General features: G+C 39.6%; 1 protein-coding gene across 2 annotated transcripts in view; it reads right to left on the minus strand.

Moving 5' to 3' along the window:
• The window catches only part of IDE (insulin degrading enzyme), a 113729-nt gene that overhangs the window by 26018 nt on the left and 61559 nt on the right, over positions 1-26152 (minus strand). For both annotated transcript variants that reach the window (XM_049790823.1, XM_049790822.1), the window contains exons 7-14: positions 23928-24090; positions 23536-23628; positions 22858-22949; positions 21791-21871; positions 12968-13071; positions 5717-5819; positions 2593-2715; positions 1449-1531 (exon numbers count right to left, since the gene is read on the minus strand). In XM_049790823.1, coding sequence (XP_049646780.1) covers positions 1449-1531; positions 2593-2715; positions 5717-5819; positions 12968-13071; positions 21791-21871; positions 22858-22949; positions 23536-23628; positions 23928-24090 — 842 coding nt within the window. The remainder of the gene's footprint in view (positions 1-1448; positions 1532-2592; positions 2716-5716; positions 5820-12967; positions 13072-21790; positions 21872-22857; positions 22950-23535; positions 23629-23927; positions 24091-26152) is intronic.

A 26152-nucleotide genomic window follows, 5' to 3' on the forward strand; every position in this document is an offset into this window, starting at 1 on the left:
CATAATTAAAAAAAAAAATCCGAATGGCAATGTGGACATAGGCTGCTCAGTGTGTTAAAAATATTCATCATGGGAGGGGGAGGAAAAAAATTCATCATAGGGGGAAAGGATAAAAAATATATTCATCAAATAGTGACTAAAAATAGTCACTATAACAAAAATAAAGCCAGGTTTAAAATGCTCCCTACTAACAAAATCATAACTGAATAGTTCATGTCTACTATAAAAAACCAACAATCTCATCATACACCTAGATAATCTCTAAATCTCATGCTATAAATCATAGTGTTTATAGTCCTATAAACCTCAACGTAATTGGTGATATATTCACTTTCTATCGAGATTCTTTATCCCTTTTCCAGAATATTTATTTTTCTGGGGGTATGAGGTATTAGAATACACCTGACAGTGCACAGGAAATATGAGGAGCCAGCAACGGGAAACAGGGTGGTAGCCAATGTGGCTGGCTCTTCTCTCTTCTTCCCCTCTCTCTATTTGGACAACACTTTCAGTACTTAGGGCTTACTCCTGGCTTTGCACTTAGGAAACTCCTTAGTGGGTCTGGGGGGACTATATGGGTTGCCAGGAATTAAATCAGGTCAGCAGTATGCAAGGCAAGCTCACTACTGCTGTACTATCTCATTAGTCTATCTTCAATTAAACTTTTTTATTCTGTTTTGGGCCATATCTGGCAGTGCTCAGGGGTTACTCATAACTCTGCACTCCTGGTGAGCTAAGGGTACCATAATTGGAAGCCAGGGTTTGAAAACAGGTTGGCTGCAAGCAAGGCAAACACACTACCTTCTGTATTATCATTCTGGCTCTTCAATGAAACTTCCACTAAGTCTGGGGCCGGGTGGTGGCGCTAAAGGTAAGGTGCTTGCCTTGCCTGCGCTAGCCTTGGACGGACCGTGGTTCGATCCCCCGGTGTCCCATATGGTCCCCCAAGCCAGGAGCAACTTCTGAGCACATAGCCAGGAGTAACCCCTGAGCGTTACTGGGTGTGGCCCAAAAACAAAAAAAACAAAAAAAACAAAAAAAAAAAAAAAACTTCCACTAAGTCTATAGCATCTCCAATTTTTAAAATCTTGGAAGTCGGGAAGAGTTTCCCACTAGTGAATACAAATCATTGTGAAGTTACAGCTATCAAAAGAAAGTAAAAATGAGTGAATCATGAACAGCAGCAGCTTTCCCTTCTTTAGGTTAAATAATAAGTCCCTATAAGGATAGGGACTGGATGTGGAGTGTTGTGCTCACTCCTGCAAGTAGGACAATAAGAGGTAAACAAATACAAGGATGGGCTATGTATAAGGCAAATCCGTAAATGATTTGTATTATCTCCTGGGCTCCCTCTAACTCTTTTTATTCCTAGACATGGTTTCTCAAGAAAGCAGAGAACACTCAGAGATGTAACTGTTGGCTTACAAGAGACTCTGTGATTTACATACCTGAAAAATTCAAAATTGAGACAAGCCTTGGGCAGGAAAAACTTATCATCTTGCTTGAACCAGAGTTTGCTCATGGCTGTATCCTGTGATGGAGAAACAATCTGGTTATGGAAACATGATGGAGCAAATCAATCTCATGAACAGAGGCAGTGGCTAAGTTCTACTCTGCAAGGATTGCCATCTTATGACCTTGAAGCGTAACAACAGGGACAAGAGATCGGAGTTTGGAGATACAGGACCGCTAACTACAGAGAAATCATCCTTCCATGTTCCTTGAGTTACAGAAGTAGGGACACCATGGAGGAAGATGGAGAAGGCAATCCCAATACTGTACCCACTCACACACACACCATTTTGTGTCAGTGTTCTTGGGATCCAGAGATTTGTGGAGCCAGGCTTCTTTCCCAAACTACATGAGGGTTGGTCTATCTGAGTATAGATAGATCAATCTCAATTGCTGAGATGAGATCATAAGATACTTTGAATTCCATCTTGATCATGGGGGGTTTAACTCTATGGAGAGGCCACGGTGATAAAGAACTCAGGCCTTCCAACAGTAGATCTGGAAGGTGACTACTGAGCCTGACTATAAAACCTCATGAGACCCAAAGCCAGAATTATCCAATTAAACCATTTCCAGATTTCTGACCTTCAAAATCTATGGGAGATGAAAATAAATATTTATGGACATTTTTGGGATGCAAACAGTCTACCTATTATGCTATGGCTTGGCCTGTTAGTGGATTTTTAACCATTAAATTACAAAGTGATTGTTGTATATTAAACTACAGCCAATGTTTTTAAAAAGTGTTTTGACTTCATAGTTAATTCAAACTATAGTGAAACTAGTCTTAGACGTTCACTTGAAACTTATTTTGAAAATGAAAAATGATATAATTGATTTAATATACTCTAACTCTGAAGATGATTAAAGCAAGAAACAAAAATAACAATGTTTTTTTCTTAAGTAACCTAAGCTTTAATTCATTAAAAACATCTATTTGGGGGTTTTAGGGCTAGTTTTAGGGCTAACTCCTCACTCAGTGCTCAAGGTAACATACGGGATGCTGGGAATTGAACCTGGTTTGGCTACAAGTTAAGTGCCCTGATCCTAAATTAAAAACTACCAATTCTAGCATGTTACCTTGATAAGAGAAGGGTATGGTGTTGCTTCTTTTTCTAACGGTAAAATCTCAAAATTCGTAGGAATAAATTCATTTTTCGTTGGAAGTTTAAATTTTCCATTCAGATCAGCATTTTGCCATTTCTAGAAAAAAAATTAAAAACAAGCATAAACAATCAACTAAGAGTCTGATTCAGCAGTTTAAAATCATTATTCTGTTCAGTATTCAGGCAAATATTAAAAGGGGATAAAAGCCAGACAATTTTCCCCTAATAGATATAAAGAAGTTGCTTCCAAAATCTACTGACGGTTCTTTATGAAAATGTAGATTGCTTTGGCACTAAAAGTCTTGTATTTATATTTCTTTTTTTTTTTTTTTGGTTTTTGGGCCACACCCTGTGCCGCTCAGGGGTTACTCCTGGCTATGCGCTCAGAAGTTGCTCCTGGCTTCTTGGGGGACCATATGGGACACCGGGGGATCGAACCGCGGTCCGTCCTAGGCTAGCGCAGGCAAGGCAGGCACCTTACCTCCAGCGCCACCGCCCGGCCCATTGTATTTATATTTCATTCCTTTTCATAGAGTTCTAAAATGACTGAGCAAGACTAATAAACAATCTAGCAAGTGGAAAATTGATTATGAAGGACTGTGTTTGGCTTTAGTTTTTTTGTTTTTTTTTTAAAGTGGAGAAAAATCTCCACTTATATAGCTACACAACTGCTAGGTAAAAAAAAAAATCATTTATATAAGCTTTTATCCTCACTAACTCACATTCTTGTAACGCCCAAAAACTAGTCTCTAAGTGGTCATTCTTTCACTTCATTACTATTTTGCTTTGTGAAATTTTAGCCATGCATATCAAACTCTGGGCTCCCACCTGAGCCCCATCCCTTTTAAATTATCTTCCCAACCTTCACCACTAGCACTTCTTTAGTTTGTTTTTGTATTTTTGGGGCCACATTCAGCTGTATTTAGGGGCTACTCCTGGTTTTGCACTCAGGAATCACTCTTGGCATTTGAGGAGACCATATGGAATGCTGGGTATTATAACTGCGTCTGCAGTATGCAAGACAAATGCCCTACCTGCTGTACTATCACTCTGGCCCCATTAGCACTTAAGACTTGGCCCCTTTCCAGTTGATCAAGTGAATTGTTTTCTTTAACTTTTATTACAAATTATATATCATAATATATAAATATATTACATTTTAATTTTAATTACTGGGCAATGCTCAGGAGAATGCAGTGCTGAGACTGAACTTGTCATCTTACCAAAAAATGCACTCCAATCTATTCAAGTATTTCTCCGGCCAGAACAAGTGAGCTTTCATTTCATTTTTTTTTTTTTTTTTGTGGGGTCACATCCAGTGATGCTCAAGGGGTTGTTCCTGGCTCTTCACTCAGAAATTACTCCAAAAGGTGTTTAGGGGACAATATGGGATGCTGGAAATTGAACCCGGGTTGGTTCAATGCAAGGCAAGTACTCTACCTGCTGTACCATCATTCTAGTCCCCAGAACAAGAGAACTTATTCAAGCACAAGGATTAAGAATCCTTAAGCATTAAGGATGAAGCTGAACTTAAGTATGGATTCTGGGACAAGGGCTGACACAACCTACAGTTATATATTTTTTTTCATGGGCTAATTCTAAAAGTCAAGGGGAACAGGTAATACGCCACCTATTTTTGAACTCTGTAAGGCTTCATAATTTGTTAATTTTTTTGGATTTTGGGCAATACCTGACAATCCTCAGGACCTACTCCTGGCTCTGCGCTTGGAATCATTCCTGGTGGGGATTAGGGGTTCAAATGTGGTGCCACATCAGCTGTGTGCAAGGGTGTCCTATCGCTCTGGCCCAAGACTTCATTACTTAAAGAAAAAATAAAATGCAATCCACAGCCTATAATTCTAAATCCAGTAACCTGGTTTCTAGTAAAGGTGGTATAGTTGTGCATCTTCTTGTAGAACTCCATTTTTGTCCTATCTGTATATTTTGGCACCGGGACTAGAGGGATGTTGACCACATTACTTATAAATAACAAACTTAAAGTATCTAGAATAGCAGAACAATAAGGACTGGAAAACAATGAAGTCCCAAAGAAGTTAACTATTTGGGGCACACATGTCAAGGTATATGAATATGGTTTGGTGAGTAGGGGCTTGCTCCTGCTTTAGGACTAGTTCAGTTCAGACTAGTTTTTCATGAAAGAACAGCTGTCCTTACAGTTTTAGCAGGTCAGATACAATGACTTTTTTTCTGCATTATCACAGGTATATAAATATGATATTTTTTGTTTTGTTTTGTTTTTGGGCTACACCCATGACGCTCAGGGGTTACTCCTGGCTATATGCTCAGAAATCGGGGAACCATATGGGACGCCGGGGATCAAACTGAGGTCCATCCTGGATCAGCCGCATGTAAAGCATACGCCCTACCGCTGCACTATCGCTCTGGCCCCAAGAAATGCTTGAGTCAAATCAGAGCAATATTTACTGGTATATTAACATGAAAAAAGACACTATTTCAAAGCTGTACAACCAATGAAAATAAAAATAAATATGGGATAAGTATGAATGACTTAAAATGCTATCAAAATAATCTTGTTTAAAAATTATTTCTAATTTCCCTATGTTGAGAAAAAAAAGAGTAATGATATAATACAGCAAAAAAAAAAAAAATACCACCTCACCACCCCCACCCCCTCATCCCCATACCAATAAAAGAGAAAACAACAACAACAACAACAACAAAAAAGATAAGAAAAGAAAAGGGGCCCAGAGAGATAGCACAGCAGTGTTTGCCTTGCAAGCAGCCAATCCAGGACCAAAGGTGGTTGGTTCGAATCTCGGTGTCCCATATGATCCCCATGCCTGCCAGGAGCTATTTCTGAGCAGACAGCCAGGAGTAACCTGAGCACTGCCAGGTGTGGCTCAAAAACCAAAAAAAAAAAAAAAAAAAAAAAGAAAAGAAAAGATAGGAAAAGAAAAATATACCACCCGTTTCAGTGAAATCATTGCAAATTCCAGATTTCTCTCTGCCCGTGTTCCCATCAAGTCTGCACCACCATCCTTCTCACTCTGGGCTGAGAGGCAAGGGACCCCGTGGAGTTCTACCATCAGGCTCAGTCACAGGCATGCTAATCCTACCTTGATGACATCTTCAGGGATGGCTTCTTGCTTATATTGGGTTCCGTACCACTCTTCTGTGCGGTCAGTTTGTCCTTCAAAGGATTTAGAAACTATTGCAACCCTAGAGATAGATGGGGGAAAAAAAGCCTGAAAAATAATCTACAAGAGCATGTTCTATATAAATGTTTCAATATATAAATAGAGCATCACTCATAAAATTTATTATAGAAGAATGTCTGGACTTTCAAGAGTCAACAAATTCTGTAAGGCTAGTCAAATAAACAAGGTGTAGAGATCTCTGATTATTGTAGCTGCTGTTCTTTAACTCTAATTCACCATTTTCCACATAAAACATACCCAGAAGGGGCTGGAGAGATAGCACAGTGGTAGGGCACTTGGATTGCTGCTGCATGCGGCCGACCCAAGATTGACCTGTGTTTGATCCCTAGTATCCCATATGGTCCCCCGAGCCTGCCAGGAGCAATTTCCGGTGCAGAGCCAGAAGTAACCCAAGTACCAATGGATGTGCCCCACCCCCCCCCAAAAAAAAAGAATTTAAAAAAAAGTATACAGAAGAGTTTCTTAAGTATGCTACTGATTAAAATTTTTTGTTTAAAAAAAAAAAAAGAGTAGGAGTCACAGTGACAGCACCATGGGAAGGGCATTTGCCTTGTATGCACCTGACCCAGGTTCAATCCTTGGCATCCCATATGGTCCCCCAAACACTATCAGAGATGACTTTTTAGGCACAGAGCCAGGAGTTAACCCCTGAGTACTACCAGGTATGTTTCAAAAACAAAACAACAAGAAAATAGTAGTTATAGAGGGAAAAAAATATACACAAAGAAGTGTTTGTGTTCTGTGTTCTGGTTCATCAAAGTTTTCTCTGGTGGAATAGTAAAAACAGTAAGAAGTCAGAAAGACAAAAAACGTCAAGGAGGGAAAAGCAGAGGTAAGATGTCAAAAGAGAATTGAACAAAATGGAGCAAAGGAAGCTCTGCACCAGAAGAGCTCCTGGACTTATAGAAAATCATGAAAGACATTTCTCTACCTCTGCTGCCTTTCAACTATATATGTTGGATCAATGTACTTTAACTAGTACGCTTAACTCTAGACTAGGACCAAACTATTTTGAGTTTTGTTGATAGAAGAGCTCAAAGCAAATAGACTAAAAGGGTTGGCATGAACTTAGTACTAATACAAGTTCTACTTTTCTTTCATAGCCCAAATCAAATAACCAGGTCCATGTTGTTTGGTAGTAGATTCTAAAAGCTTACACTGGTAAACCCAGAACTTGCAAACAAATTTCCCTTCTGCTGAAAACCCAACGGTTTTCTGAATTCTAATCTGTTTTTCAAATAGCTGCCCTCATTGGAACTCTTTAACAATGACCAGTTATCTAGACCATCTATTTTTGTTCTGTGTTATTTTGGGATCATACCTGGTGATGCTCAGGGCTTACTCCTGACAGACTCAGGGACCAAATGGAATGCCGGGAATCAAACTGATTGATATCACATGCCAGGCAAATGCCCTATCTGCTGTCCTATCATTCTAGTTCAAACCATCTATTTTTTAATCATTCTAGATCAAATTCTCTATCTGGACTTGGTTTTTTTTTTACCCCCCATTTCCGCCCCCCCCCCCTCGGACTTGGTTTTAATATCTGTTTTAGGGTAGATATCTTGAGTAATCTATTAGGTTTAACAGATTAATGAGACAGAGAGACACACAGAGAAAGATAATGAGAATCTGTCATAGAGGCAGGTAAAGGAGGGGGGGGACTGGAACATTTGTGATGGGAAATGTGCACTGGTTCAACTGGTCCAGCATTTTTGAAAAACAGTAAGGACCCCCTCCCTAAAAAAAAAAAAAAAAACCCTAGAAATTGAATTCCCATAGGACCCAGAAATATTGCTCCTGGGAATATAACCTAGGGGCCAAAAACACAATACAGAAAAGCCCTCTACACTTCTACTGCACACTATTCACAATAACCAGAATCTGAAAACAACTCAAGTACCTGAGAACAGATGAGTAGATAAAGAAACTGGTACAACTACACAATATAGATGTAGTATGATGTACATATAATACTATGCAGCTATTAGAAAAAAATGAAGTAATGGAAATTGCTTATTCTCGGATTAATATGGAGAGCATTATGCTGAGTGAAATGAGTCAGAAGGAGAGGTATAGACATAAATAATCACACTCATTTGTGAGACATAAAAAAAATAGTATGGTAATAAAAGGGCCAAGTTCATGTTAGGAAGCTTGCCAGAAATAGAACAGTGCAGTTAGGGCAGAGAAGGGACCACTATGACAATGACAGTTGGAAAAGATCACTTGGAAGAGAACTAGATGCTGAAAGAAGATGGAGTAATAGACATATGATACCACTCCAATAACAATATTGCAAAACACAGGGTCTAAAAGAAAAAAAATGGGGAGAGGAAGGGGGAAGAGAGGGAAGAAGGCCAGGAAGAGAGGGGAAGACAGAGAGGGGGAGAGAGAGAAAGAGAGAGAACACAGAGAGAAAGAGAGAATGTCTTAATAGCAGACAGAGCTCGAGAGGGCAGGGAGAATGGTGGGAAAAAATTGGGAACACTGGTGGCAGGAAATGTGCATTGGTAAGGGGATGGATTTTGGACACTGTATGCTTGACACTCAATCATGAACAACTCTGTAACTATTTCATGGTGATTTAATTGAAAAGTTTATTAAAATAAAATTTAACTAAAAATAAGTTCCTTTCCTTTCATTTTGAATGATACTTTTGTTCATTGTCCTACCTGGTTACGATATGTCAGTGGGTATTAAAGAAAATCATCTTACTCTCGGGCAGCCCTAGGCACTATCATCCCAACTGTTGGGCAATATACCACTGATTTGGCAGTAATATGAGTAAAAGAAGTAGATGAGTATATTAGCAAAGAAAAACCTTACAGATGAAACATGCTTGCCCCCCTAAAAGCTGGTGAAAGAAGAAGCCAGAGCCATAGTATAGTGGATAGTGCATTTGCCTTGCATGAAGCTAACCCAGTTGCGGTCCCTGGCACCCTGAGCCCGACAAAAGTGATCTCTGAATGCACAACCATGTGTAAGCCCTGAGCACTGCCAAGTGTGTCCCCAACCCTTCAAAAAGTAAACAAAGCTGATGAAAGAAAAAGAGGTTCTAAATTGCAATCGTAAGATACACCAAATTTAGAAACATGCAATTTATCTATTTAAAAAAATTTTGGGGGGGCCCGGAGAGATAGCACAGCGGCGTTTGCCTTGCAAGCAGCCGATCCAGGACCAAAGGTGGTTGGTTCGAATCCCGGTGTCCCATATGGTCCCTCGTGCCTGCCAGGAGCTATTTCTGAGCAGACAGCCAGGAGTAACCCCTGAGCATCACCGGGTGTGGCCCAAAAACAAAAACAGAAACAACAACAAAAATAAATAAAAATTATTTTTGGAATGGAAGGAGCATGGGCCTAACCTGGTAGTGCTAGGGAGCTAGCGCTGGGCCTGAGGGTGACTTTTGGGGTACTTAAAAGTTGCTGGCCACATCAAGGCAAGCATCCCTGTAAGCCCTATACTAACTCTCTGGAATGCCATTAAATACCAAGTAAAGGTAGGGCATGTTAGGGCATTTGCCTTGCATGCAGCCAAACCTGAACTGACCCATTAGATTCCTGGCATCCCATATGGTCCCCCGAGTCTGTCAGGAGCGATTTCTGAGCGCAGAGCCTGGAGTAATCCAAGTGCTGCTGGGTGTGACCCAAAAATCAAAAAATAAACAAAAAACAACCACCAAGTAAAATGTGCGCTCCCATGTTTACTATTAATTTATAACACAATTTAAAATTAATAGTCTCTAAGATACATTAAAATAATAGTTCATTGATTTAAATATTTAAATCAAAATTTTTTTTACAAAACAGCACATCTTTATTACACGTTCATAATCATTTTTTTAAGATTTATGAAACATACCCAGGGGTGCTTAGGGGTTACTCCTGGCTCTACTGAAATCACTCCTAGCAGATTCAGGGGACATAGGGTATACTGGGAATCAAACCTGGGTTGACCACATGCAAAACAAACTTCCTACTCACTGTCTACTGCTCTGTTCCTTCATAATTGTTTTTTATATTTATTTTGCTTATATTTAAGTTCTCACAAAATTTAAGATGGCAAATTTTATTTTGTGTGTTCTACCGTAATAAAAAAGATACACTATAGACTGTATTTTGGAACTCCATTGACTGTATTTGGAAGAATTTGCATTCCTTATTCTAATATTACTATGCTTTATTTAAGCTTTATAGAAATCCTCAGATCTGACTATATAAATGTTGTGAAGCAAGAGCCAAACAAACGTCATCAAACTTAGTCCATGATTTGCATGCAGGAAAGTTAGATGTATTTTTTTGTTTGTTGTTTTGTTTTGTTTTGTTTTGTTTTATTTTTGGTTTTTGGGTCACACCCGGCAGTGCTCAGGGGTTACTCCTGCCTCTATGCTCAGAAATCGCTCCTGGCAGGTTCAGGGGAACATATGAGATGCTGGGATTTAAACCACTGTCGTTCTATATGCAAGGCAAACGCCCTATCTCCATGCTATATTTCCGGCCCCAGGAAAGCTAGGTTTGAGCCCTGAGAACAGCTATGGATGGATGGACCAAGAGCTAAATCTAGTCTTTTCTAAATGATTTTTTTTTTTCTAGCCATACCTGGCAGTGATCAGAGTTACTCCTAGCTCTGCACTCAAAAATTACTCCTGGTGGTGCTTGGGGACAAAAGGGGATGCAAGGGATCAAATCTGGGTCAGCCACATGCAAAACAAATGCCCTACCTGCTATAATATTGCTCTAGCCCTTTGGTCTGACTCTCCTTTACTTTTCTTTCCTTTTCTCCTCCCCCTCTCTCTTTCTTTCTCTTTTCTTTTTTTCTTTTTTTTTTCTTTTTTGGTTTTCAGGTTACACCTGGCAGCGCTCAGGGCTTACTCCTGGCTCTATGCTCATAAGTCGCTCCTGGCAGGCTTGGGCGGAACCACCATCCTTCTGCATGCAAGGGAAACGCCCGACCACCATGCTATCTCTCTGGCCCCTGGTCTGACAATTTTTTTTTGGTTTTTGGGTCACACCCAGCAGCGCTCAGGGGTTCCTCCTGGCTCTACACTCAGAAATTGTTCCTGGCAGGCTCGGGGGACCATATAGGATGCCAGGATTCGAACCACCATCCTTCTCATGCAAGGCAAACACCCTACCTCCATGTTATCTCTCCGGCCCCATGGTCTGACAATTTTTAAGAAAAATTAAGGGACCAGAGAGATAGTATGGCATTTTCCTTGCATGCAGCCAACCCAGGACTGACAGTGGTTTGATTCCCCGGTATCCCATATGATCCCCTAGCCTACCAGGAGCGATTTCTGAGCACAGGGCCAGGAGTAACCCCCTGAGAGCCACTGGGTATACCCCAAACCCAAAAATAAGTAAATATATAAATAAATAAATGTGAAATTAATAAGTCTATTAGAAATTTTAATTGTGATTTTCCCGAGTCTATAAATCAGATGAATTTAAAAAGAGACCTTAACAATACCAAGTGTCTTAATTCTTTATACTTTGAGTAAATGTCTTGCTAACTAGTTCACTCCTAAGTAGCTATGTTTCTGATGCTTTCGTAGTTAACTTTTTTTTTTTTTTTTTTTTGGGTTTTTGGGCCACACCCGTTTGACGCTCAGGGGTTACTCCTGGCTATGTGCTCAGAAATCGCCCCTGGCTTGGGGGGACCATATGGGACGCCGGGGGATCGAACCGCGGTCCTTCCTTGGCTAGCGCTTGCAAGGCAGACACCTTACCTCCAGCGCCACCTACCCGGCCCATCATAGTTAACTTTTAATGTTTTATTCTGAAGTAATTGCATATTACTCTAACTTATAAACAAGTGTTATAATGGTAACAAATCAAAAGCTGAGAAAATAACAGGGAAATTCCATATCATTTTCATCCAGTTCCCTTAATGACAGAGTAAGTTACATCTTATACAGTCAATTGTACAATACAGAGAACTATACTGTTCTAAGTCACCTTATCACACCTATAATTTTGTGTGGCCATTACTATTATATTTCATCTGTGTTGTTTGTGTATGTCTGAAAAAGGTCAATTGTAACCCCTTTTTTGTAATCCCAACAGAAAAGATCAATTTGTTAGTTGTATTCATAAAATGACAGTGCACAAAAACATATTCAATTTCCAAGTCAGTTCCCTGAAGTATTTTGAAAATTTAAGCTTGACATAGAGAATTAAAAAATATACAAAAAGGTTGAAGTGATAACACAGCAGTAGGGCATTTGCCTGGCACGCAGTTGACCCTAGACAGACTCGGGTTCAATTCCCGGCATCCCATATGATGCTCCAAACCTGCCAGGAAAGATTCTTGAGCACAGAGCCAGAAGTAACCACTGAGCACTGCCAGATGTGGCCCAAAAACTAAAACAAAACAAAACAAAACAAAACAAAAACAAAAAGATATGCCAGGAGAGTATTCTTGAATATCTGACTTTAGAATGTCAAATAAAATTTAATTTTAAAACAAAAATATTATAGATCATCATTCAGGTTCCTTAAGGAACTATAGAAGTATCTCCAACTTTTAATTTTCTGGTTAAGCATTGGTCAGACTGAAGAATTGTGATACTGCAAATCATTACACCCATTTGCTTAAAAGAGCTATATAGGTGAGCTGATATTTACGGCATTTGAATTTCTTAGTGGATATTAGGTTTTTATTTCATTAACAAAATTATGATTTCAGAGACTGGAAAGATAGCTCAACAGGCTGATTATATGGTTAGCATGTGGAAGGCCCAACTTCCATCCCTGAAATTGCTTTTAATCCTCTCAGGCCTCCAAATCAAAACAAACAAAAATTAATGAAGACTGACCAGGGGGCCACAGTGATAGTATAGCAGGCAGGGTGTTTACCTCCCATGCATACAGCCACCCAGTTTTGATTCTTTTTGATTCATGGCACCCCAAATGGTCCCTCAACCCTGCCAGGTATGATCCCTGAGCACAGAGCCAGAAGTGAGCCCTAAGCATAAATGTGTGTGACCCAAAACAAAGACCAACCAAGGTCTAAAGATCAAAGTTCAACCTTTTTCTAAACTTTTATAATTATGCTTGAAAAACAGTTCAAAGCATTTTATTCCCAATTCCCAATTTTAATTTCTAATCATTATAGAAAATTTACTATGTAAAAGTAAAAGTGACTCACCGGACATTTTCTGGTCTGAGTTTATCGAGAACCATTTCTATTAAGTCGCACCTAAATTCTTCTAGTAGATATTCAGCAGTGAGGACTTCTTCTAGGGGGTAGTACTTTTCAAAATAAAAATAACATAAAATGTGCAATTCTACTAGAAAGTCTACTTATAATAACATACTGTAAATCTATTTTTACATTATTCCTCTTCCCTTTAACTGTAGTTTATTTTGTTGGAAAATTCTCTCCTCTTTCATAGCACACTTCAAGCAATTTCATATTTTCATAGTGTGGGATAATATTGTAGTTGATTGCAAATACTCATACAAAGAGCTAAATCACATATTCCAAGGGAAATGTGACTAATATTTACTTATTAAGGAGAAAAAGTGGATAGTAAAAGACACAGACTCTTAATAAAAACTAGTTTCACTTTTTAGTTGTGGTTTTTGAGCCACATCCAGCTGTGGCTCTGCACTCTGGAATCACTCCTGGAGGTGCTCGGGGGCTATAGGGAATGTTGGGGTAGGACCCAGGTTGTTCACATGAAAGGCAAGTGCTGTGTCAATAACACTGTACTTCTCTCTAGCCTGTAAACTACATACATTTTTGCGAGCAGAATTTCCCTCTCTTAACTTCTGTGAATGAAATCAGATAAGCACTTAGAAAGCAAGTGTGGGATTAAAAATGGCTCATATTTTTGGTTCATGACAAAAAAAAATGAGGAAAATTGTTTGTTTTTTTGTGGTTTTTGGGTCACACCCGGCAGTGCTCAGGGGTTACTCCTGGCTCCATGCTCAGAAATTGCTCCTGGCAGGCACGGGGGACCATATGGGATGCCGGGATTTGAACAGATGACATTCTGCATGAAAGGCAAACGCCTTACCCTCCATGCTATCTCTCCAGCCAGGAAAATTGTTTTTAAGATGAACTGAAGGAAATACTTTAAGGCACGACAAACCCCACAGACACAAAAAACTTGTACAAAGAGATGGCACAAAATCTCATGACAATCATCTTTCTCAAAGTCAATAGACTAACTAGACCATTTAAGAGACAGAATGGCAAATGGATTAGAAAACTTAACCCAACAATTTTCTGCCTTCAAGAAACACAATTGGGGGCCGAAGAGATAGCACAGCGGTAGCTCATTTGCCTTGCAAGTGCTACCTAGGACCAATGGTGGTTTGAATTCTGGCATCCCATATGGTCCCCCGTGCCTGCCAGGAGTGATTTCGGAGCAGAGAGCCAGGAGTAACCCCTGAGCATCGTGGGCTGTGGTCCCAAAAAACAAAAAACAAAAAAACAAACAAAAAAAAAAGAAACGCATTTGAATAGCAAGAGCAAACACAAATTCAAAGGTTGGAAGACAATCCTTCAAGCAAACTATTGCCTTAAAAAGGCGGGGTGAGGACAGTGGCGTTTGTCTTGCAAGCAGCCAATCCAGGACCTAAGGTGGTTGGTTCGAATCCCGGTGTCCCATATGGTCCCCCGTGCCTGCCAGGAGCTATTTCTGAGCAGACAGCCAGGAGTAACCCTTGAGCATTGCCGGGTGTGGCCCAAAAACCAAAAAAAAAAAAAAAAAAAAAAAAAGGCGGGGTGAACATACTAATTTTAGATCACATAGACTTTAGGCTTAAAAGGTTTTCTGTTTTTTTGTTTTGTTTTGGGTCACACCCAGCAGAGCTCGGGTTACTCCTGGCTCCATGCTCAGAAATCAATCCTGGCAGGCTTGGGGGACCATATGGGATGCCAGGATTTGAATCAATGACCTTCTGCATGAAAGGTAAATGCCTTACCTCTCACTATCTCTCCAGCCCCCGGCTTAAAAGGGTTTAAGAGAGGGCTGGAGCATGGTGCAAGCAGTAGGGCGTTTGCATTGCACACACTAACCTGGGATGGACTGCAGTTCAATGCCCCGGCATCCCATATGGTCCCCTCAAGCCAGGAGCGATTTCTGAGTGCTTAGCCAGGAGTAACCCCTGAGCATCAAATGGGTGTGGCCCAAAAAACCAAAAAAAAAAAAAAAAAAAAAAGAGAGAGACAGCGAGGATCATTTCTTAATAATCTAGGGACATGTACATCAGGAAGAAATCACATGAAGGGCCAGCAAAGTACCAGAACTTTAAACAACTACTAATAATCTTGAAGACATTAATAGCAACATAACAGCAGAAGGAGACAACAATGCTGTCACCTCTTGATATATCAGCCAGGCTAAAACTCAACAAGGATATACTGGCTTTGAAGGAAGACATGACTCAAAAAGTTGAGTACACGTTCTTTTCCAATGCATATATGACATCTCCCAGTAAAACCACATACTGGGCCATAAAACAAACCTCTATAAAATCAAGAAGATAGAAATTGTATCAGCTATCCTCTCAGACCATGGTGTACTAAAAATAGAAGTAAATTAAAAACAGTAATGGAGAAACCACTTTAACACCTGGAAATTAACTCACTACTGAACAACCAGTGGATCAGAGAGAAAATCAAAGATGAAATAAAAAGATTCCTGGAAACAAATGAGAATAAAGGCATAAATTATCAAAATTTGTGGGACGCAGCAAAATGGTATTAGGAAAATTTATAGCTTTGCAAGCACTCATTAGGAAAAGGGCTACATAAACAGCAATGGCACAGCTTGTGAAACTGGAAAATGACCAACAAAGAGTCGAAAGGAGGCAGGCAGAAGGAAATAATAAAACTTACAGAAGAATAATGAACTCAACACCCAAAAAACAATTCAAAAGATCAATGTAGTAAGCAAGAGTTGGTTTTTTGGAAAAAAAAATCAACAAGATCAAAAAACAATTAGCAAGAGTCCTAGAGACAGAACCTTAATAAACTGAATCAAAATGAAAGGGAAAATGTCACAATAGACACTAAAGAAATTCAAAGGGTAAACAGACATTACTTTGAGAATCATTAGGTCACAAAATGAGAGAACTTGGAAGAAACAAGTATGTTCTTAGACTCCTATAGTCTCCCACGGTTAAACCAAGATAATCTGCCCAAACAGACCTATCACTATTGAGGAAATGGTAGTCAAAAGGCCTCTCAAAAACAAAAACCCAGGTTCTGAGTGATTCACTAGTGATTTCTTTCAAACTTTTTTTTTTTTTTTTTTTGGTTTGTGGGCCACACCTAGCAGCGCTCAGAAATCGCTCCTGACAAGCTCGGGGGACCATATGGGGTGCCGGGGATCAAAGCCAAGTCCATTCTGGGTCAGTCATGTGCAAGGCAAAGGCCCTAATGCTGTACTATTGGTTCAACCCAGAATTCTTTCAAACTTTAAGAGGACCTACTGTCCATCCTTTTCAGTCTCTTCCAGAAAACTGAAAAAATAGAATACTCTCAAACAGTTTTATGAAGCTACTATCACCCTGATACCAAAAGCAGACAGACACCACCCACACACAGAGAAATTACAGGCCAGAGATGAACAGAGATGCAAATATCCTCAATAAAATACTAATATACAAAATCCAATTCATCAAGAAGTTCATACACCATGAACAAAGGTAGGATTCATTTCAGGGAAGCAAGGATGGTTTGACACACACAAGTCATATGATACAACATATATCAATAAAAAATAAATAAAACTCATATGATCATAGCAATAAATGCAGAGAAAGCATCAGAAAAGGTCCAGCATCCTTTCAACAAGATGGAAACTGAAGGAACTTCCCTCAATATAGGCAAAGCCATTCACTTCAAACCAAGGCAAACATTACACTCAATGAGGGTGGGGAGGCTTTCCTCTAAGAGCTGGCACAAGATTGTCCACTCTCACCACCTCTATTCAACATAATACTGGAAGTACTTGCAATAGCAATTAGGCAAGAAAAAGATATCAAGGACATTAGATAGGAAAAGAAATCAAGTTCTTACTGTCATAGATGGCATGATACTATATTTAGAAAACCCATAGTCCCTACAAAAAAGCTTCTATAAATAATAGATTTGTATAGTAAAGTGGCAAGCTCAACAATTAATTGCTTTTCTATATACAAATAATGAAAGAGAAGAAATAAATATTTAAAAAAAAATCCTGAGGCGGTGGGTAGGGCCGGTAGGCAAAACCAACCCAGGTTCAATCCCAGGCATACCCTCTAGTTCCCCAAGCCTATTAGGAGTGATTTCTGAGTATATAGCCAGGAGTAACGACTGAGTGAGTCTGGGTGGGACCCTAAAACAAAACAAAACAAAACAAAAAAATCGCATTTTCAATGTGCCTCATAAAAATCAAGTATTCTGGAATCAACTTAACTCAAGAAGTGAAAGAGGGGCTGGAGCAATGGTGTGGAGTGGTAAGGTGTCTGTCTGCCTTGTTGGCACTAGCCTAGGACAGACCACAGTTTGATCCCCCAGAACCATATGGTTCCACAAGCCAGGATCGATTCCTGAGCACATAGCTGAGAGTAACCCGAGTGTCACTGGGTATGACCTAAAAACAACAACAACAACAACAACAACAACAAAAAGAAACAAAAAAAAAGAAAGAAAAAAGTGAACAATTTATACAAAGAAAACTACAAAACACTACTTCAAGAAATAAAAGAAGACACAAGAAAATGGAAACACATCCTCTGCTCATAGCTGGAAGGATTGACATAATTAAAATGGCAATATTTGGGGCCAGAGCAATAGTACAGCTGGTAGGGTGCTTGCCTTGCATCCAGCCAACCTGGGTTTAATCCTGAGCATCCAATGTGGCCCCCTGAGCCTGCCAGGAAAGATTTCTGAATGCAGAGACAGGAGTAATCCTTGAATACCACCAGGTATGGCCCAAAAACCAATAAACAGATAAAATGTCAATACTTCCCAAAACATTATTCAGATTTAATTCAATTCCTATAATCCCATGACATATTCTCTCTCTCTCTCTCTCCTCTATCTCTCTTTCTCTCTCCTTCCTTCCTTTCTCTCCTTCCTTCCTTTGGACCATATGGGATTCGAACCACCATCTGTTCTGGATCAGATACATGCAAGGCAAATGCCCTATTGTTGTGCTATCTCTCCAGCCCATCTATGACACTTTTCTTTTCTTTTCTTTTCTTTTTTTTTTTTTTGGTCACACCCGGCAGCACTTAGGGGTTACTCCTGGCTGTCTGCTCAGAAATCGCTCCTGGCAGGCTCAGGGGACCATATGGAATGCCAGGATTTGAACCACTGTCCTTCTGCATGCAAGGCAAATGCCTTACCTCCATGCTAATTCTTTGGCCCCCCATCCAAGACAATTTTCAAATAGTTCAAACACTCCTGAAATTCATATGAAACAATAAACCTCCATGATAGCTAAAAAAATAATCCTTGGGATAAAGAAGATGGGAGGAATCACTTTCCCCAACTTCATACTGTACTATAAAGCAGTATTCATTAAGATAACATGGTATTGGAATAAAGACAGACTTTCAGATTAATGGAATAGACTTGAACATCCTGAGATTGACCCTCAGGTATTTGATCAATTAATCTTTGATAAAAGGCCAAGGAATATGAAGTGAAGCAAAGAAAGTCTCTTCAACAAGTGGCATTGTGTAAACTAGTCAGCGACATGCAAAAAAGTGAACTCAGACCTCTCTTAAATGCTGTAAAAAAGAAAAAAAATCAAGTAGGGCCCGGAGAGATAGCACAGTGGCGTTTGCCTTGCAAGCAGCCGATCCAGGACCAAAGGTGGTTGGTTCGAATCCCGGTGTCCCATATGGTCCCCTCCGTGCCTGCCAGGAGCTATTTCTGAGCAGACAGCCAGGAATAACCCCTGAGCATCGCCGGGTGTGGCCCAAAAACCAAAAAAAAAAAAAAAAAAAAGCAAGTAAAAATGAATTAAAGACCTTGTTATCAGACCTGAAAGCATAAAGTATATTGAGGAAAATGTAGGAAGAACACTCCATGATATTGAAGCTAAAGGCATCTTCAAGGATGAAACAACACTGGCCAAGAAAGTGGAAGCAAAGATAAACATATGGGACTACATTAAACTAAGAAACTTCTGTACTTCAATGGAAATGGTAATTAGGATACAAACTCTAATCATAGGAGAAAACTATACACCTTATTCCCATCTGATAAGGGGTTAGTATTTAAGATATATAAGAGACTGGTAGAGCTTAGCAAGAAAAATACATCCAGCCCCATTCAAAACTGGGGAGAAATGAACATAGATTTCCTCAAAGAAGAATTGCAGATGGCCAAAAGACACATTAGATAATGCTTCTCATTAGGGAAATGCAAATCAAATCAACAATGAGATCTTTCACACCACAGAGACTGACACAACTCACAAAGAACAAAAACAATCAGTGCTCGCGTGGATGCAGATGAGAAAGAGTCTCACTCACTGCTGGTGGGAATGTTGACTGGTCCAGCCTTTTTGGAAGACATTATGAATATTCCTCAAAAACTAGAAATTGAACTCTAGTTCAAAAACCAGAATTATGCAGTAATACCACTCCTAGAAATATAACCTAGGGTTCCAAAAACAAAATAACCCAAGTGCCTGAGAACAGCTGAATGGATAAAGAAACCATTGTATATATACATGATGAAATACTATAGTTGTTAGGAAAAATGAAGTAATGAAATTTGCTTATACATGGATACATATGAAGAGTATTACACTGAGCAAAATTAATCAGAGGGAGAGGAATATACACAGAATAATCACACTCATTTGTAGGATCTAAAAAATAATATCCTCATAATATCCATAGACAATATAGATGAGGGTCAGGAGGACCAGTCCATGGTAGGGAAGCTTGCCACAAATAGTGAGGGAGAGTAGTTGGGGCAGAGAAGGAACTACTATGACTATTATGACAATGACAGTTCGAATTATCACTCTGGACAAGAACTTCATGCTGAAAGGAGATTAGGTAATAGACATCTGATATCCCTCCAGTACAATATTACAAACCACAGTGTTTAGAAGAGAAATAAAAAAAGAGATGGGGGGATGTTTGCTCCATAGGCAGGCAAGAGAAGTGGGGAAGGAAACTGGGGACACTGGTGGTACAAAATGTGCTGGTGAAAGGTGTTACACAGTGCAACTCAATCGTGAACAATTTTGTATCCATTTATAAAAAACATACTGTATTATGAACAAGCTAATTGAAACCACAGTGTTTAACAAATTAAAAAAATTACTTTTAGCAATTTCCATTACACCAATGTAAATCAGAAAAATTCACTTGTTCATTTAACAGTTAATGAACTCTAATGTAAAAGAGAACACCAGGCACTGTCCTAGAAGTTTCTGTGGATACAATGGTCAATAATACAGATGGCAGATATGCTATCTATGAACTTCACATTCTAAATGGAAAAAAAGCTGATGGCAACTAAACAAGGTATCATAAAGAGTGCCTCTGAGGAAAATTCATCGAGTAAGAGATCCAAATAAGAACCTAATCATGTCAACAGAGAGAAAAACATGTTGCAGGTAGAGATAATGGCAACCAGAAAGTTTAGGGCAGGATCCTCAAAGGTGTGAGACCTTGAGACTGGAGAGATATTACAGTGGTCCTCAAACTATGGCACATGGGCCACATATTGTATTTGATGCCATTTTGTTTCTTCATTTCAAAATAAGATATATGCAGTATGCAAGAAATTTGTTCATAATTTTTGTTTTTATTATAATCCGGCCCTCCAAAGATCTGAGGGACAGTGAACTGCCTCCCCTGTTTAAAAAGTTTGAAAACTGGAGCCGGAGAGATAGCATGGAGGTAGGACATTTGCCTTGCATGCAGAAGGACGGTGGTTCAAATCCCAACACCCCATATGGTCCCCCGAGCCTGCCAGGAGCGATTTCTTTTTTTCGTTTTGTTTGTTTTTCGGGCCACACCCGTTTGATGCTCAGGGGTTACTCCTGGCTAAGTGCTCAGAAATTGCCCCTGGCTTGGGGGGACCACATGGGACACCGGGGGATGGAACCCTGGTCCTGATCCTTGGCTAGCAATTGCAAGGCAGACACCTTACCTATAGTGCCAACTTGCCGGCCCCAGGAGCGATTTCTGAGTGTAGAGCCAGTACTGACCCCTGAGTGCTGCCCGGTGTAACCCAAAAACCAAAAAAAAAAAAAAAAAGTTCGAGGACCACTGGAACAGGTAGGGCATCTATTTTGCATGCAATCAAGCCAGGTTTGATCCCCAAAATCCCGTAAGGTTCCCCAAGCCAGCCAGGAGTAATTCCTAAGTGCAGAGTCAGGAGTCACCTGAGAACTGCTGGATGTGGCCTCTCAAAACCAATAATAAACAGAAACAAAGTAGGTGAAACTACCCCTTGGGGTGCTGACATGATTTCACAAGTAATATGACAGAATTAAAAATTATCTAAATCCAATAAGCAAAAGGCCTATGATTGGGAAAAATGTTAGATTATTTTTAGAATGACATAATTAAGATTTTAAGCATGGAGGTGGGGGCAGAGAAATAGTTCAATGGGCTATATTCCTGTTCTGCATGCAGGAGGCCAGGACTTGGTCCCTAGTACTGTATGTTCCCCCAAGCACCTTTATGAACAACTGCAAAGTGCAGAGCCAGGAATAGGTCCTAAGCTTTGTGAGCCACCATCTGTCAACCTCCTAAAAATTTAAGTATTATTGGACATTAAAATTTGCCCTGTTACTACAAAATCTAAAATTTCATACTGCAGTTGCAATTTTTATCATTCATGTAGTTCTGAAAAGTCTATGTATGGGATCACTGAATAGTGATCCCTACATACTAGCGCATATTGTAAAATATATTCTTACATGTAACTGTACATGTAACATCTATGCAATGTACTCTATATGCCCATGCATATAATAAAATATATACTTACATGTAAAATTCCTGCAATCTTAGAGGTATAGCCCCGTGGTTTCTCCTTATCTTTAAACCTAAAAGCGACAGCATTCAAGTCCTAAAATGAAAAATTAATCAATTAGACGTAAGTTAACTATTATCTGGGAATACTATCTTTTCAGTGTATGATTTGCACTAGACTCTGCTCCATATTTAGCAATCACTTTCTAAAAATATAACTATGCTTGACTTAGAAACGTGTAAATATGAGGTAAAATAATTAACACAGAATGTTTCTCCAGCCTAAACTGTCGAAACAATTAGTCACCTATTGAGGAAAACTATGTGGCAGAACCTAGTGGTATCAAATAGTCAGATGATTCTGCTTATCCACAATCATAATTGTACCTCATTACTGTCATAAATTTAACAGGGATTATACTTTAAATTTTTTATATAGGCGAAGAAGATACTTTTACCTTAAGATACATAATTTTTATAAAGTAGATGTATTTTTTATTTCTTACAGAGTTTAATATTTTAAAAAACAAGTACCTTTAGTGGAGAGAATAAGTGATTTTTCCATATAATGACAGAGTTTGTTTTTTGGTTTTGGGGTTGTTGGTTTTTTTCTTTTCTTTTCTAAGGACTGAACTGAAGATCTCACACTTGTAAGTACTCTATCCCACTGAGCTGTATCCTTGGATTTAATAGTTGCTTCCATGAGCACACTCATAAATTAAATCATTCCCTTTTCCTAAAAGTGTGCTATAAATTTTATCATCAGCTCTAAAAATGACAATTTGTAGAGAGTAAAAGCCCTGACAGAAACAATATCAAGACACTACTGGGTAGAAAAGCAATTCTGTTTCTTCTTTTCCTCTAAAAAGGACTGCAATACTATCTGAATTTAATTGTAATCTAGATAGCCAAGCAGGCTAATAAAACTATACCTAACTATAATTAAATATAAAATTTTAGACCAGACTAGGGGAAAAAAACCCAATATACCAGAAGTTTCACTGGGTCTTAATTTAAACTAATTTCCAGCTATCTGTCCTTTGAAAAGTTTCTTTAAGAAAAATTTTGGTGAAACAAAAGTACCTTGCACTCTTGGAAAACCCATTCTTGAGGTCCTTCTGCACGTAACTTCTGAATGTATTGAAACATGTGCAAAATTATATCTTCAACATGTACTGGAAAAAAGGGGCACACTTAAAAACAATTCCGTTCTCACATTCTCATAGCAGTGAGGTCAGATAGCATCAGGTAAGGAAAGGAGGAGAGAGTCCCTCTTTAGAAAAGTGGTATTGCTCCTGATAAAAGTGTTAGGGGCCCCCAGACATAGCCTGCCAGGCTTGGAGACATGTCACAAAGGAATAAATGTTGGGGCAGTAAAGGAGCAAATGTTTTCATTTCAATATATATATATTTTGGGGTCACACCCGGCTGCGCTCAGGAGTTACCCCGGCTCTATGCTCAGAAATTGCTCCTGGCAGGCTCAGGGGACCATATGGAATGCCGGGATTCGAACTACCGTCCCTTCTGCATGCAAGGTAAACACCCTACATCCATGTTATCTCTCTGGCCCCTCAACACGTATTTTACAAGTGCAATATAATTAGCTATTAAGGAGAGGGAAATCATGCATGAAATAAAGACCAAGTGGCAAGTATAATAGATGAACTTATGAAACAATTTTACAACATAAAAACAGATTCACAGCATGGAAAATATGTTATGTCAATGTGCATCCCAAATCAGAAGGTATGTGATACTTACATAACCCTTCTTCAGTTAAGTCCACATTAATTATAAAGAACATGAATCCTCGAGCTCCTTCCTTCTGTCCACCAACAAGAGTATTTACCCAGCCTGTGATATCAGAAGAAAATCATAGAGGTTTTTGTGTGACTTCATCTAAGACAAGGGAATTTTAAGTCATATTAAGCCCCCAACTGAACCACTGGGCCTGTAACACCTGGCTGAGGTTTACAGGGCATGGTCTCCCCATCTCAGGAAGGAAGGAAATTCCTGGCGCACAAGAAGCCCTGAGCCCAATCCCCTGCACCACAGTCCCCTGAGCATTTTCAGAATGGTCCTGTGTGGACAGAGGAAGACAGGGAGCCAGGGGAAAGGGATTCTATTCAGCAACTAGAGATCCCAAGACTTACCCTTTGCTTTCAGTTCTGATAACAAACTTCCAGGACCTTCGTGTCCAATGAGGTGACCAAGATAATGACCAGGATTTGACTTATAATATTTTTGAAGGTCAGGTATGGGGAATGTCACATAAAGATTCCTAATGTCCTTAATGGGTACTACTTTGTAAAGTTGCTGGGAAGAAAATAAACAAAACAAAACAGAAGATTAGCTATATACAACATCTACCAAATAAATTAGTTACCAATTAGTTATCAATGACTTTTTTGGAAAAATCCCAAATTCAGCTGAAAGAATCAACTACTAAATAAAAATTATAATGATCCAAAGATATAAAGAAAGTTGCCATTTTGGGGGGCCAGAAAGATAGCACAGCAATAGAGTATTTGACTTGCATGTGGCCGATCCAGGACAGATCTGAGTTCAATTCCTGACATAGCTGATGGTCCCCCGAGTCTGCCAGGAATAATTTATAAGCACAGAGACAGGAGTGATGCCTTAGCACTGTTGGGTATGGCTCCAAAACCAAAAAAAAAAAAAAAAGGAAAAAAAGAAAGTTGCCACTTTTTAGTGGAATTTCATTACCATATTTTCCGGCGTATAAGACAATTTTTTAACCCATGAAAAACTTAAAAGGTGGGGGTCATCTTTTACACAGGTATACGGCATGCTGAAACTTACTCCAACTTCAGGGATGAGATATCTGGCCCTCTCTTATCGCTGCATCCCATCCAGCTGCCAGGCATCATCACTCAGTTCTTTGCATGTCCTGATTCATCTTTTTGTTTTGTTTTGTTTTGATTTTGGGTCACACCCGGCAGTGCTCAGGGGTTACTCCTGGCTCTATGGTCAGAAATCGCTCCTGGCAGGCTCAAGGGACCATATGAGATGCCGGGATTCGAACCACTTCTGCATGTAAGGCAAACGCCTTACCTCCTTGCTATCTCTCCGGCCCCTCATCTTTCAGGGCACACAGAGGAGCTGAGTTACTGATCATCCAGGCTGTCCGGTGCTCAGTCCTTTGTTCAGCTTTTATGGAACACAGAGGAGGTGCTTTGTCTCCACCTAGCTGTCCTACTAATTACTGCACCCCAGCAGGCTGCTCTTGGAGGAGCCCCCTCTCCCTGCTCTCATAGTCAGTCTTATGAAAATTTCAGGGTAAGACTAAGGCTTTTTTTTTCCATTTCCCCATATATTGCTGGACCTATGCAAACAACGGCGATTGTCACTCTCACACCATTACTACTGTATTTTTTTTTTAACACTTATCCTTTAAAAAAGAAAGAAAAAAACAGCTTACTAAACTTAAAAAAAAAATAACTGTAGTTAAATGCCTTGTCTCGAATACAGGCAGGGGATGGGAAGGAAGGGCATTGGTGGTGGGAATCTTGCACTGGTCAATGCATGGTGTTCTGTTTATGACTGAAACCCAACTACAATCATATTTGTAATATGATGCTTAAATAAAGAATTTATATTAAAAAAAAGAAGTAGTTGTAGAAAGAGAGTTGAAAGGCCTGAGCATATGCTTATCAGGTAGATGACCTGAGCTGCAACACAGCCCTGAGCATTACCATGTATGGCCACCCCTACAGAAAGTTTTTTTTTTTTTAATTTAATTTTGGATAACACCTGGCAATGCTGAGGGGTTACTCCTAGCTTTGCATTCAGGAATTACTCCTTGCCATTCTGGGGGAAGGAGGGTACAATATATATAATATATATATATTATATATATATATAATAAATATATATATATATATATATACCAGAATATGGGGCCAGAGAGATAGCACACGGTGTTTGCCTTGCAAGCAGCCGACCCAGGATCTAAGGTGGTTGGTTCGAATCCCGGCATACCATATGGTCCCCCGTGCCTGCCAGGAGCTATTTCTGAGCAGATAGCCATGAGTGACCCCTGAGCAATGCCAGGTGTGGTCCAAAAACAAACAAACAAAGTTAAAAATAAAATTTAAAAAAGTATAAAAAAATATACCAGGGGAGTACTGATACTGCAGGTATTGTCTGCCTTGCAAGTGTGAGAACAAGAGTTCAATGCCAGGGTCCAGAGAGATAGCATAGCAATAGGAAGTTTGCCTGACATGCAGCTGACTCGGAGAGACCTGGTTTGATTCCTGGCATCCCATATGGTTCCCCACCCCCCAGCCTGCCAGAGGCAATTTCTGAGGGCAAAGCCAGGAGTGACCCCTGATGGCCACTGGGTGTGGCCCCAAAA

The sequence above is a fragment of the Suncus etruscus genome, chromosome 17, assembly GCF_024139225.1.
Source record: "Suncus etruscus isolate mSunEtr1 chromosome 17, mSunEtr1.pri.cur, whole genome shotgun sequence".
In the NCBI taxonomy this organism is placed as follows: domain Eukaryota; kingdom Metazoa; phylum Chordata; class Mammalia; order Eulipotyphla; family Soricidae; genus Suncus; species Suncus etruscus.